The 13,575-nt window shown below is 32.4% G+C and overlaps 1 protein-coding gene across 1 annotated transcript; it reads right to left on the bottom strand.

Moving 5' to 3' along the window:
- Positions 1-10,760: 10,760 nt before the first annotated feature.
- LOC111003192 lies at positions 10,761-13,304 on the bottom strand. The gene has a single exon (XM_045628321.1). It carries the CDS (start codon positions 13,269-13,271, stop codon positions 10,761-10,763), a length of 2,511 nt encoding a protein of 836 aa, XP_045484277.1. The 5' UTR covers positions 13,272-13,304.
- Positions 13,305-13,575: the final 271 nt, after the last annotated feature.

Here is a 13,575-nt window from a genome sequence, read left to right as displayed (position 1 = left end):
TTGGTATTTGTATTATTCTGTGACATATGTGGCAACAAACTCTTATAGTTTATATGTAGGTCAATATTCAACAAGAAATCTGCTAAAAATATGATACATGTGCAAAAATTTCCAAGAATAAGAAGACAAATGTAGCAGTGCCACAACCTGATGTCGTCAGCGCCCTTACTCTGTAATCTGTATTCATGTAATAGTAATCTGTGTACATGTAACCTCTTTCAATAGCGGTACTGATCCCGAAATTTTTGTATGCAAGTTTGGTGTAGTTCTTTTTCGTAGGGCTGATGTCATAAACATTCGAACAAACTGATTGTTGTGATCGCAATTTCTGTCTTCTGTGCCATCTCAGACCAAAAACATTACAAGTTGCTTTTATTGATATGACCTATAGTTATAAGTGCACGTGAAAATTTATTGCAATGCTGGCTTTCGAACCAACTATCTTTGGGTTGGGAGTATCATGCTACTATGTGACTGCACTCCCTTTCATATTATCTATATACAAGAAATTTCCGTAAAACGAATCAAATAAACTTAGTCCGCAAAAATAACATGATACGATTACGAGCCGAGAGATATTTGCTGAGCGGGGTGACATTTATCCGATTGTACACAAAGGGGTTAGGGACTTGTGAAGTTATCGCTAAACCAAGTGTAAATATCTTTAAAAAATGAAATTATCTCGCTTTATATTTACTTTTCGCTAATTAATATCGAAGGGTTCAACGAAAATTATTAAATGTCTTTTAAAAATTAAATCCAAGTACCACATACATATGGTATACAGTATAACATATAACAACAGTATATATATACATATATATCTTCGGTCGGTAGCTCATGTTTGAGCGTCGAAGCAAGAAAACACCTGGAGCGGACATTCTGTTACCACCGGTTCCTGACCAGCGCCTTTCTTATTACAGTGTATAGTATTGAGGACGATGAGGGCTTGATCGGTTCATCTGCTTGGTGAACGCCCACGTGATTTTTTGCCTTCTGTTTAGTTTCTCCAAGTTCTCATCGACTTTGCGCATTGTAATGTCTTAAGCCATTTTTAGTATATTCCACTCAACAATACAGATTAACCATTGAAATATATTTAGTACAGACTGCTTTAACTGTCAATTGTCTTTCATATACATCAATACGCAATCAAAATCAAAATATCAAAACGCATCGCTCGCGCTACACGTCAATGTATGCAAATGTTGCCAGCACAATAATCTGAAAAGTAAGCGATACGCATAAAAACGTCGCGAAAAAATATCTTCAACCCCCCGAGAGCCACGATTTAACATATCTAATGCGATTTACGTGTTCCACCCCCTCACACCTTGACGAGTGTCTGTAATCGTTTTAAGACGTTGTTGACTTGACTATTACTGTTGTGGGTTTTAAAGGGGATTTTTTGTAACACTTTTTAAGAGCGAAGTTAGGTACTTGTTAAACAAATTTTAATGTATGTATTTTTTTACAACATTTACTCGCGTAAAATGTTTTTTTTTTGGAAATTCTCTCTTCAGAGACATCATATAAAATTACGATATAGTCTTAACTTAAGAGTAATGGGTAATATAAGTGAACCCTAATTTACTAAAAAACGAGATTTGACATAAGACAGTCCAAGAAGTTACAGTCTCTATTATGTAAATGTAAAACAATAAGTTGTTTCATATAGTGATCTGGCAACTAATCTTCTGTAGACATTTATACACAAACGGTTCGTCTATAACTTGCATGGCTTTAACAATAATTGTACTGTCATTAAATTGTTTGTTATCTGTATATGACATAATGTCTACATTGTAATAACCACAGATCAACATATGAGCATTAGTGATTGAGCGATTATTTCGACTTCATAAATTTTGAACACTTGTAACTGTGGGTTTACAACTAATAATCAAGACACTTATACACCTCCCTCTCTGCATCATAGGGATTTAAAATTGCGCGAAAGAGAGAGGGAGATTCGCAATTTGTATTACAGTTAGAGTCGTTCGCGAGAGATTTATACGCTCATTTGTAAATAATGAAGGCGCCACTCATTGTGATAGAGTTCCATTGTGGGCGACCTACCACCGACTTAGGGTTGGAATTCAAAGGTTTTATCATCTGTGCCCTTTTCTTTATTATCTGCTTTTCAATTGTCTAATTTAAACTGAAGTTAGCTTGCTAGCTTTTAATGATATACTAAGTATTTAATGCTGAAATAATGCAAAACAGTATTGTAAGATATTTCTTAGTTGTAATTTTGGTGTATTAAAAAAAAATTAAGTACATATCTAAAAAATCTTTGCTTTGACTTTGGTATAAAACTTAGGACCGTGTTTCGCTAGGTATATGTTAAAAATGTTACTTAAATACAAAAAATATTTACATACGTATTTATTAATCTATGCCTTTTATCCTCTAACCATAGGCTTATATTAAAAGGAGAATTATGTTCAGACTTGAAAGCTACTTGTTATAACTTAAAAATCTAGGTCAAATCTCTGGCCCAGATAAAAGGTTGTAGCGCCTCTTTATCCTCTTAATAAATCTAATAAAGACTTATGGAAGTAGCAGCAATGTATAATCACAAAATTATGTGCAGAAGTATTCGCGAGAAACCACTAGCTTTGTAATCAGTTGAAACTAGGTCTTTTGACTTCGCCTCAGCCCTGAGGCTAGGCCAATTACTTAAAGTCAGTATGCAGAGCCCTGTCTGACTACACCTGCTATTGTGAATGCATCGCTTAATATCACCCTTCATACATTCTTATGCGTTTTACGGCAAAATGGGGTTACTTTTGCACTTATCTTCTTAATCACTTAGCATTGTAATGCTAGCTGCTAAATTTAGAAGCAGATTTTAGATTTAGATTCAGATTCAGATTTTATTTTGAGGATGTAACAAAAGTAATAAATTCACTATGTATATAGAAAAAATTTCAATATTACTTTGCTTCTATAGCCAATATTTTGTATTTGTCAACCTTATATTTCTAGTATTTATGCTTATTTTTTACGACTTTTACGTCGTCCACAAAATAATGTATATTTCGTTCTACAGATTAGTTTTAAAGCACAGATTATATCAAATGCAAATTTCTACGCATAGACAATGGTTCACTATTATTAGCGCGTATATCAAATTGAAACGTGTTGTGTACAATGTTAATTGTCCTGATGACGTATCATTGCCCGGGTAATATAACCCGGAATTTCATTATGCCCGGGCCAGGCCTGGATTAGAATGTCCAGGCCATTGTTCATTGAATTATGCGTTGGACGCTATTGGCGTAATAGATGTTATAGTTAGGGAGCAAGTTGGTTAGTTTGGTTCACGTCTAGTTTCTTAATATTTACTATACTTGTTCGTGGTAAGCTGAAAAAGTGTGACAATTCATTGATTATAGGGCGAATTCAATAAGGAATAATATTAAACCATTTACAATTGACAATAATCATGTATTAAAATAAAATCTATCGTTACACGCGCTATCGTTACGCGCAATATAAATATATTTAATAATTTCGGATATGATTGGCTGAAATTCCACTTGCTTGTATTAAGCAAAAATAGTGTGATTTTAGTTTGTTGTATAAATTAAAAATAGTTATTAATATGTTCAAGTATAAATAACATAGTCTGAATAGACAGAAATCTGTGGCCTAGACCCAAAAATGTTAAAGCGCAAGTTGAATGCAAATAAGTCAAACAAGCTCATCTTAATTATAAAAATATTCCTTATTAGAGTAGTACACTAAAACTACACTAAGACCATGTCAGTACTCGACCTCCGACGGAGGCCTCCTCCAAATTACCCCACTTGTTGTGACAATTTTCCAATTTTGTCCCTCTATCTTTTGTTCCTTCTACCCAAGTTTCTGGTGGACGTCCTCTCTTTCTTCTTCCCACCTTCCAAGTAAAGGTCTTCTTGACCCATCGGCCATGACAAATGCGGGCAATGTGACCGGCTCATTTTCACTTTAACTTTTTTGTATGTGTTTCGAAGTCGTTTATTTGTACGGCTTTGAATCAGACCGTTTTTAACTTTTGTCTGTAATTTTCAAAAGTGTATTCACCATACATTTAATCGCTAGGCCTTTAGGAAATAGTTCCAATCAGATTTATAACTACAACTAGAGGTAAATTGGTCGTCTAATTGTTTGAAATATGCGATCAGTTGTAAGGAATTGTTAACGGTATGGTTTTGGCATTTACAACTTCCATAGAATATATCTTTAAAACCACAAGAGAAATTTAAATTCAAATTTTCTGTGCGGAAAGTGAAGCTTGACAGTTATGAAACTAAACCTTATTTTCTTTATTCACAAACATTAAATCATTTTTATTTTGAGTATAAAATTATCGCATTTTAATGTAATCTCTCAACATAACAAAATCGTCAATTCGTCACTGCAGTGACCGTAAATTTTAATGAATAATTTAAATCATATACGAAATGCTTTAAATTTTAATAGTCTGTGCTAAAAGAGAATCTGCTTCATAAACCGGCTAGAAAGTAATATAACAATAAACATAAACGGCTCAAATATAATATAATAGTCTTTCCTCCAAATTCGATTTTGTACACGTTGGAGTAGAGACTCTTGGACCTTGGAGTTCAAGTGCACAGGCGCTACTTAAAGATTTAAGTTGCGCCTGTTAGATTGTACTGGTGACAACAGAGCTGGGGGCTTAGTCAAGATGCCTAAACAGTAGTGTATTTATAAAGTCAAAAACTAAATTTTATAGAAATGAAATGTCGAGTCGACAACTTTCATACAAATTTAGTTTTTGACTACTAAGTCATACTCTACTGTCATACTCTACTGTCATACGCTACTGTTATGGCATCTTGGCTAAACCCCCTGATGATTTTCTCGCTCCACGAATATCCAATATAGCGTGGAAATGCTGCTGGCGTTAAAGGTACAGGGACCAAACTTTCTAAATTTGTTATAAATTTATTTTGATTAATTTTAATTAATACTGTATAAAATATACTTTATTGTATATTTTACTGTTATGTTTATGCTTTATTAACATAAATTTTAACTTAAAAATTTAAACCAACATAACTCTTATTTGCAATGCAATTTCATTTATTAACGAAAATTGAAATATTTTCATACTGTCAACATTACAATTTATTGCTGCAGCGTTCTCAAATTTCACGACTACACTTCTCTTTTTTTTAACTTCTGGAATTGGAAGTTGGAAAACTTGGTTATAGTGAAAATCTAATTTAAAGAAAACAAACAAATATTGTTTTACCGGCGACTAAGGACGGTTGACGCCACGTAAGTGAAGCTATGGAGGCAGTAAAACATAAACAACAATATTTATTAATATATACCAAATGGCTCTTGTCTTTTTTGGAGTTCCGTTTTTAGTTCAAAGTGCGTTATCTTCAATGATTTATACGAATACTAAAGATTATGACTTCTAATTTGTTTATCACTCAAGTGGCCAAATTTATTACTTCTTGTGGTAAGTTTGACTTCAGAGTTAAAAATAAAATATAAAAACACTCTATGAATAAACAGATTTTACTTTTTATATGAATATTTTTTTTAAGATGATGGCTATAACGTTTCTAAATAGTTAAAACGGGAAAAATATTGAAATGATGTAGCAATTTAACATTAAATTAATGTTTTTAGTCCGCTGCTCAAAACAAGAAGATTGGGAACAACTGATTAAGCAAGTAAGGTAGGTACTAAAAAATTTGATTGTGGGCATTGTATTGAGTAAAAAAATAGTTTGTTAGAATCGCCAATCGATGGTTAACAATCAAGCCGTTAGTATATAGAGGGTGTTACAGGTAATACATAGGGTGTGTGCAGGTGGGGTGGGATCAAAGGTCATGTCAACCAATCGCAACCGGACGCGGGGGAAGCGAACTTCCGATTTTAATTTTTAATGGTCTACTATAAACAGGTGACTGTTACCAATGTTCTATAATATCAAAATCCAAAATCATTTATTCATTAAGGTAACACAATGTACACTTATGAACGTCGAAAAAGATATGTACATTGAATGCTTCTAATTAATTTTTTTTTTTATTCCCATTAAAATTTACTCCCAATTTTCAAATCAAGGGCGTAGAACGAATGATCTGGCAGTAAACTCTCCGCCACTCTTTTGATTCGCCAAGTTTTTTCTTTTACACAACGTTTGTAAGGAGCTGCAGCCATTACACCATGTTCCATATGATATCTTATGTAATAAAGAATATTAAAATAAAATAAAAACAAAGATTTGTCCTCTATCAGCAGGTGGCACGTGAAATAGGAGTACACACTTACATTCTCGTATATTACAAGCTGACCGGCGAACTTCTTAGCAACTAACATGACACCTTTGAACATTTTGTATTGGATTTTTAAAGATGCTTTTCCAGATACAAAGACAACAGATAAAAAAAACATGAAAATCAGTGCAGCCTCTATACTATTATAAGTTTTATACATGTATTAAAGTTTTCTGTTGTATAATTTTTATTTTGTAATATGTACTGATAAATTATATGCACATACAACACATTGTTTAATTGGTTAGTAAGAATCGAAAATATAATTTATTAAATTCAAGGGTATTAAGAATTACATATTTATAATTAAATATAATACATTTTTTTAATTCCTATTTTTTTTTTCAAAACTTATGTTTACATATATTCTCATAAAATTATCAGTAGATTTCGTAATATGTATGATGTTGTAGACTTAATAAATAAATAAATAAATATATATATACAACATCCCAAAATGGTCAACAATTAAACAGATTCTTAAAGACCACACGCTTGTTAGTTCGTAATAAACACTATTAAATGTAAAGGAAATACAAATTACGCCTAATAATGTAGCGTCTTGGCGGATGTATCTTGTTATAAGAGTTTCAATAAATCTATGTTTGAGCGCACTTTTATAAAAATAGATTAATAGTCGTATTAGAGGGGCTGGTCTTATCTAGTTTTTATATGTTAAAATTTAAATAATGCGTTTGTGGCATAGGTAGGTGAAATTGGGTAATTCCCAGCAAATAGTAGTATGCATAATTTTGGTTATTGATTTTTACATAATGTGACTAGATGATGGTGTCGTCGTATCACCTACATATATTTGTTTCAAAATTTAATAAATCTTTATAACATAGCAATTGCTTTAACTTTACTATAAGCAAATTTTTGGAGACCCTTTTTTGAATTTTTTGTCTCAAAAACATAAATGGCTTTGATTGTTGTTTAAGTATGTTCGTTTACTTATTATTTGTTTTCCTTCGTGTAAATCTTCCCTGAACTTACAGAAATATTTCAAGATCATAAAGCCAATCGGTCCAGCCGTTCTCGAATTCTATATGTAAAGAGTATTCGTTAATTGGATATTTTATAAGCTAACTTTACTTACTGACACGGGCGATTTTTTGCTGAATCCGTTACAAATAGTATCTGTAACTAAATTTATTATTTTAAAGGCTATTCCCCATCCAGTTTGTTGAATAGATATTTTTTTAAAGAGGTTCTATTCGAGACAGTGTTACCAACTGTTTTGCTAATAACAAAATACCCCACATCTGAAGTATCTACACTACTAAATACTGTCTTGTTTCAAAGCTTGTAGCTTGTCACAATTTGTCAAGCCACATACCTACCAATAACAACCACTATTTAATTCCACCCCGAATTGTTTCCGCAAAATTGGACCGCGTGATTAATTTGTTTAAGTCCCCTTGTATGCAATTTGTTTCTAGCAAATTACTATGACCTACCCACCCCTTTTGTACCTCTATAAAACTGTATGGATGAGGGGATTTCGGTAGAATTGGAAAGGTCCAGATAAATTGGTGACGAGTTCCTTGGTTTAGCGGGTTAGTTGACATTAGCGCTCAATAAATAGGTATGAAGATGTTGGTAAAGGATTGTTTAATCTATTGGTATAGCCACGTATAACAAATATTTCCAGTTTTCGGACGGTCTCCGTCCGATTTCAGAACTGGCAGTAAATGTTAATTTAGAACCATTTTTTACTAGTGTTCATAAGAGAAAATTATGTTACCTACATCAATAAAGAATATACATTTATGAGTTGTGAACATTTGTTTAAATTTTAAATAATAAGTCCTATATAATTTAATTTAACGTTAATGTTACGTTAATGGTACGTCTTTTGTAACATATATATTTATCTCGGTCTATAATTAAAAATAAATGTTTTTAAAGTTAAATAAGTTTTAAAGGAAAATATTTCGTATTGCAGATAGTACTAAAAAACAAGTATCGGGCATATGATAAGAGACAAAAGAGAAAAATAGACAAAGAAGGTAACAAAGTGAAGTGAAGTTAGTTAACCCTAGGGTTAGAAGCTAACTCTCTAATACTGTTAACTAGAATGGCGAAGAAACGTAAATTGTAATGCAGTGTTTATGAACAAAAGAACTCGCAAAACAGTCAATTTTAAGTAGAAAAATTAAACGATAAATTTTTTGTCAAAAATCTTCTTAACTACTGAAATTACTGCGCTAATTATCAAGGATCCTAATTCATTTTTCACACGACATCTTGGCCAAGATATTGCTATCGCGACCACGTCCCAAAGGGCCTCGTTACCAGCCCTTAATTAAACGCACCTACTACAATTACTTGTATATTTTGCTTGGGCTTACGACCTCTTGCGTCTAAGGAGTATCTATACTTACAGTTAGGGTTGTCTATTGTATTCGGCTTAGAGTGTTGGTTGTTTTTAAAGTTATAGAAAATAGGTTTATTTCTAGTATCTATGTTACGAAAGGGTAGGTTAAAGGTAATCAGGTTATAAATTGAGACATACATTAGAATATATTATTATGACATTAGAAATACTTTAATTGTTTTAATTTGATAGTGCTGTTTGTAATTCGTACAATATTATGTATGACTTTCTAGGCAAACAAAATATTTTTATTGATAATATATCTTGTCGTAAAAAAATATGTATTTTGGCGCTTTTAGTCGAATTGAAATGGGTTCAAACTATAATAATACGATTAAAACGATTTATATAAAAAATATAAATCGTATTGCTTTATTTTTTTAAATATAAATTGTATGCATTTTAAAATATTTTAAAATCATCAACCCTAGGCATAAAGATGTGGTATAATAAGGCCGTAAGTGTTTTTAAGGAAAATCAAGTTTCTGTGCAAACAAGGGAGCGAGATTGTTTAAATTATAGCTGCTACGAGTTGGTGACATTTTCATTTTATGGAAACCTTGTCAACGGGTTATTTAGGGAGTTATCCACCACTGATAACGTTTGATAATATTGTTACTTGCTGTGACTGCAAAGTCATCTGGTGTAAAATAAAAATAAATCTTTTTTATTGTATATCAACACACAATTCACTACACATTTAAGTAGAAATCATTATTAGTAGTAAACAAAAAATCGATAGCAGCGTCCTCGAAGCAGGATCCTCCTTAACCACGATAATGCTTCAGCGCACTTCGCAAAACAGACTGTTGAATATTTGACTATGGCAAGATAATGAGTCATGAGCCATACGTCATACGCATATCCTGTTCCTATTGGTAATTCAGGTAACACAAACTTTTAAAATCCCAGGACAATACAATTTTACAATATATATATATATATTCAAGAATTCCCCTCAGTCCACGCTCGTCTTTGATAAACAGAAACCTGCTCTTATCAACACTTATTATATTTACTTCTTATTGTTAGAAGACAAATTAGTTTTTTCTATTAATGAAGTTTAAAGAGGGCTGTCGACGACGATGGACGGATCAAGAAGGAATTTACCAACTTTGTTGACATTTCAAAATTTCTAAACTTTTCGAAACTATTTAATCATATTAATTTACTACGATAAACAAATTGATTAGCCCACTCCTAAGACTAATCGAGTGGGGTGACCACACCGCAATAAATACTGGACTGAATGTTGTGGGATTACGTACAATTGTACCGGATAATCCCCGATTGACATGGGATTTGTGGACAAAACGAGTAAATTTATGGTCAACCGTTTTAATTTGGACTGTGCATCTGTTATTTGACCAAGATGTTCAGACCTTAATTTTCATCATGGCTTATTTTTCGCAAGTGCTTTGTGGGAAAATGTAATTTAATACTAATGACTGATCCTGAGAGACAAAACCAGAAGATATTGATTGGCGATGTTTTTTGACGTCCGATGTCAGTTCGGTGTTAGTATGAATTAAATTATTTTATAGGTACTTTATTTTTTTAAATTTTTTAATAAGAGTAAATACAGAATACATATTGAATTCCGTCAGAAAACTCATATTTTGTGAGATTTCTTTTGTATACCTTTTGTAATCTAAGGGCCTCGAAAAATACTCTCAAAACAATGATCAAACATTCTTCGTTAGTCCAAGCCCAATTTGCTAAGTGGACTTTGTAATGACAGATTAGTGGCCTCCGCGGCACCTGAGCGGCCCAGGCAAAATATGCAATAATTCACCAGAACCCGGGCATCCCCCACCCGGGTAATATACCCGGATCGCGGCAATAAATTTGTCAGAGTGATTAGTGTGGAAAGTAAGGAAACTATGGAAAGATTTCTGTAGGATATCAGTTCAAGTTTAAATCATAGTATGAAATAAGTATTAAAAAAAAATTAAGACAATTATTTTAAACGCAAAAAATGTTACTTCTTAAAATATTTAATTAGATATTAAATAAATGTAAGAACTAAATACAATTAACAAATCCTTTATGTTGGAAGAATCCCATCACTTTTATAAGGTAGTGTTTAATTTATCGTTTTTATTACCTTTCTTAATGGCGCTGTCGTCTAGTGCTTTTTTGCGAATTTTGCCAAGCGTTTTTGGTGCAATTGGTTCATTAAGATCCTTTAATGGTGTTGTAGTTATTCGTTTAGGTATTTTACATGGTTTGGGTATTAATGTTTTTTTATCTGGCTGTGGGTAAATAATAGTTTTATGAGGAAAACGACTAAGTTTAGGTATAGCAGAATGATGTTTAGATATTTCTTTCAGCGTGGCATTATATTTAGAAGATTTATCTCCTTTTTCTGTATTAGAAATATCTGTTTTTATACTTTTGGTTTGTTTAACAGATTTGCCGTTGTCTGCCATGACATGTTGAATATTTTTATGTTCTTTTGAAACTTCTGCTATTGCGGATTTGTCTTGTGTCGACACTCTTGTGGTAATCTTATTTTTAATTGATGTTGTCGGTGTTTTAATTTTGTCAGTTTTGATAGTTTGTAAAACGGGTTTTAGAGCCCTATTATTTTGTTTATTATCTTTGACAGGCAACAATTTATTGCTCTTACCCGATTGTATATTACCATGGTTTTCTGTAGAAATCTCTGTTGTCTTACCTGTTAAAATTTCAGGTTGGTTAATTTTGTGTTTTGTAACAGGTATCGTTTTGTCTTTATTTTCTTCTCCTTTGTTCTTTAATGAATATTTCAAAACTTTAGTTTCTTTATTTTCATTTGTTGAATCAGTTTGAATACGGTCTAATTTTTGTGTTAGATGTTTTTCAAAGGACGACATACATTTCTTTTTATCTTCATTTATTATTTTCATTACTATAGGATTTTTAACTTTGATACTAGTTTTTTCGATATTTTCGAAACACTGGCGAAGCTGTACGTTTCTCTCTGTAGTATTATTAATGCAACTGGTGCACGGACATCTCTTAGAACCGTTGCCAGTGTCTAGATTAGAGCAAAGTTTCATATCAGGCTTGCTTTTAAGTGTACTTTTAGACACAGATAATGTAGCATGTGTATACGATAAGTTTTTGATTTCATTTTCTTCTAAAAGAATAAAAGAGGAAGGTGTAGAATTATAAGTAGAACTGCTATGCATTGCTTTGCTGTTAGTAGTATAACACGATGTTTTATTATCGCATGGTTTGCAATTATATGTACGTGAATTCGAGGTATTGGCATTTATTGCATGTTTGGATTCACTCGAATTCGCGAAACATTTTTTTAATGATTCATTAATATGTGTCAAATTATTAAAAACATTGTTTCGAGATACATTTGTAGAAGTAGATTTCATATAGTATTTGTGATCATAAGTAGGAAACTCAACATCAAGCTCCAAATTTCTAGTTCTCGGTTTTACAAATAGTTTGACACCGTGTAAAGTAGTTGGATCCTTTTTAAAATATGGAAAAAAATGTTTCACGCCACGTTTCTTCTTCGGTTTTTTCCCACACAATAAGTAGTACAAAACTGGTATACACCATATAACTTCTATCAATAATATAAAAGCTATAAGCATACTCTTTTTTGTAAGAGGAATTGGGAAGCCAGCTGATGCAGCTTTACAGCGTAAATTTGAGTAGGCGTTATCACAAAGATTTACCACGTTTCCATACAATCCTTTTGTTTTGTTGAGAAGCGACAGACAGCTGCCAAAAGCAACATATAAATCATCATCTTTTAAATGAGGCACCACGTCGGTTGATAACCATATTTGGAACCTCGATCCAAAGTCGTCAATAGTACCTATGTTTAGAGAATGTATACAACTGGTTGCTACATTATAGTAATCCAAGAGTGCATTTGAAGAATTTGGAGAATTTAATTGTACCAACGACTGGTCCTTCAAAGGTATAAACATTGTTTGTGGATATAGGTCCCAGTTAATATAAGGTAGTGGTATGGTTAGACCTTTATCTGTTTTTTCATAATATGAGAGGTTATCGCAAGATTCACGAGTATTTCTTGTGAACCATTCATGTGGATTGGATGCAATATTGATAGTAACCGTTTGAAGAGAGTCCGCATTTGGGTTACTCCACGTACTTCCATCTGTTTTTAAGCTTTGTTTGATGTTATCGTACATTTGAAACAGTTTTATAGCGTTAATAGGACTAATTGTTCCCCCATAGTAGGCGTATTTTGTAATTGGTAAGACCCAAACCTTTAGGTACCCACCAAGGACGTCAGATAGAGCATTGGTCATAAGATCTTTTTCTGTTGGATTAACTGCTTCATCAATCACTGTCGTGTAACAGTTTTCTACGTAGTTAACGAGATTTGATAAATATTCATCAGACATAGAATGGGTAAGCTTAGGGGATGGTATCAGATTTTGGAAATGTCTTCTAGTACGTAATGATGCAAGTTCGGTTTGCGTCCATCGATGTTTGTGCAAATCCTTTGGTGAAAAAAGTACAGAACCAACATTAGGTTGACGAATATAAGATTGGCAAACACAGAACGTTCCAAGAATTATAGTAAGCTTCGCAATGTCCTTCATTAGAGTAAAATCTTATAAAATAAACTCTTACAAAAGTTATTATGCTGCTTCCATGGATATAATGTGAAATAAATACGACACCTATGTCACAGAAACTTCAAAGTAGTTATAGAGTTTAGAAGAAAGCTACAAAAGATACAGACTATAAGCATAGATATTATAGATAAAATCATTAATGTTACCTTTTAATACTGCCAATATTAAAGATACTTTGCCACAGGGACCAAACTTTAGAATTGTATTTAGTTTTCTGAATGATTTTAAATGAGTATTTTATCACTTCTACTTTTGTTACAGGAGATAG

This window comes from Pieris rapae, chromosome 5 (genome assembly GCF_905147795.1).
Source record: "Pieris rapae chromosome 5, ilPieRapa1.1, whole genome shotgun sequence".
NCBI classification, from domain to species: domain Eukaryota; kingdom Metazoa; phylum Arthropoda; class Insecta; order Lepidoptera; family Pieridae; genus Pieris; species Pieris rapae.
The sequence above is the reverse complement of the archived record's forward strand: the minus strand, read 5'-3'. Positions and strand labels throughout refer to the sequence as shown.

Coding starts and splice junctions, on each gene's coding strand:
- LOC111003192 (XM_045628321.1), bottom strand. CDS start 13,271: ATGAAGGACATTGCGAAGCTTACTATAATTCTTGGAACGTTCTGTGTT.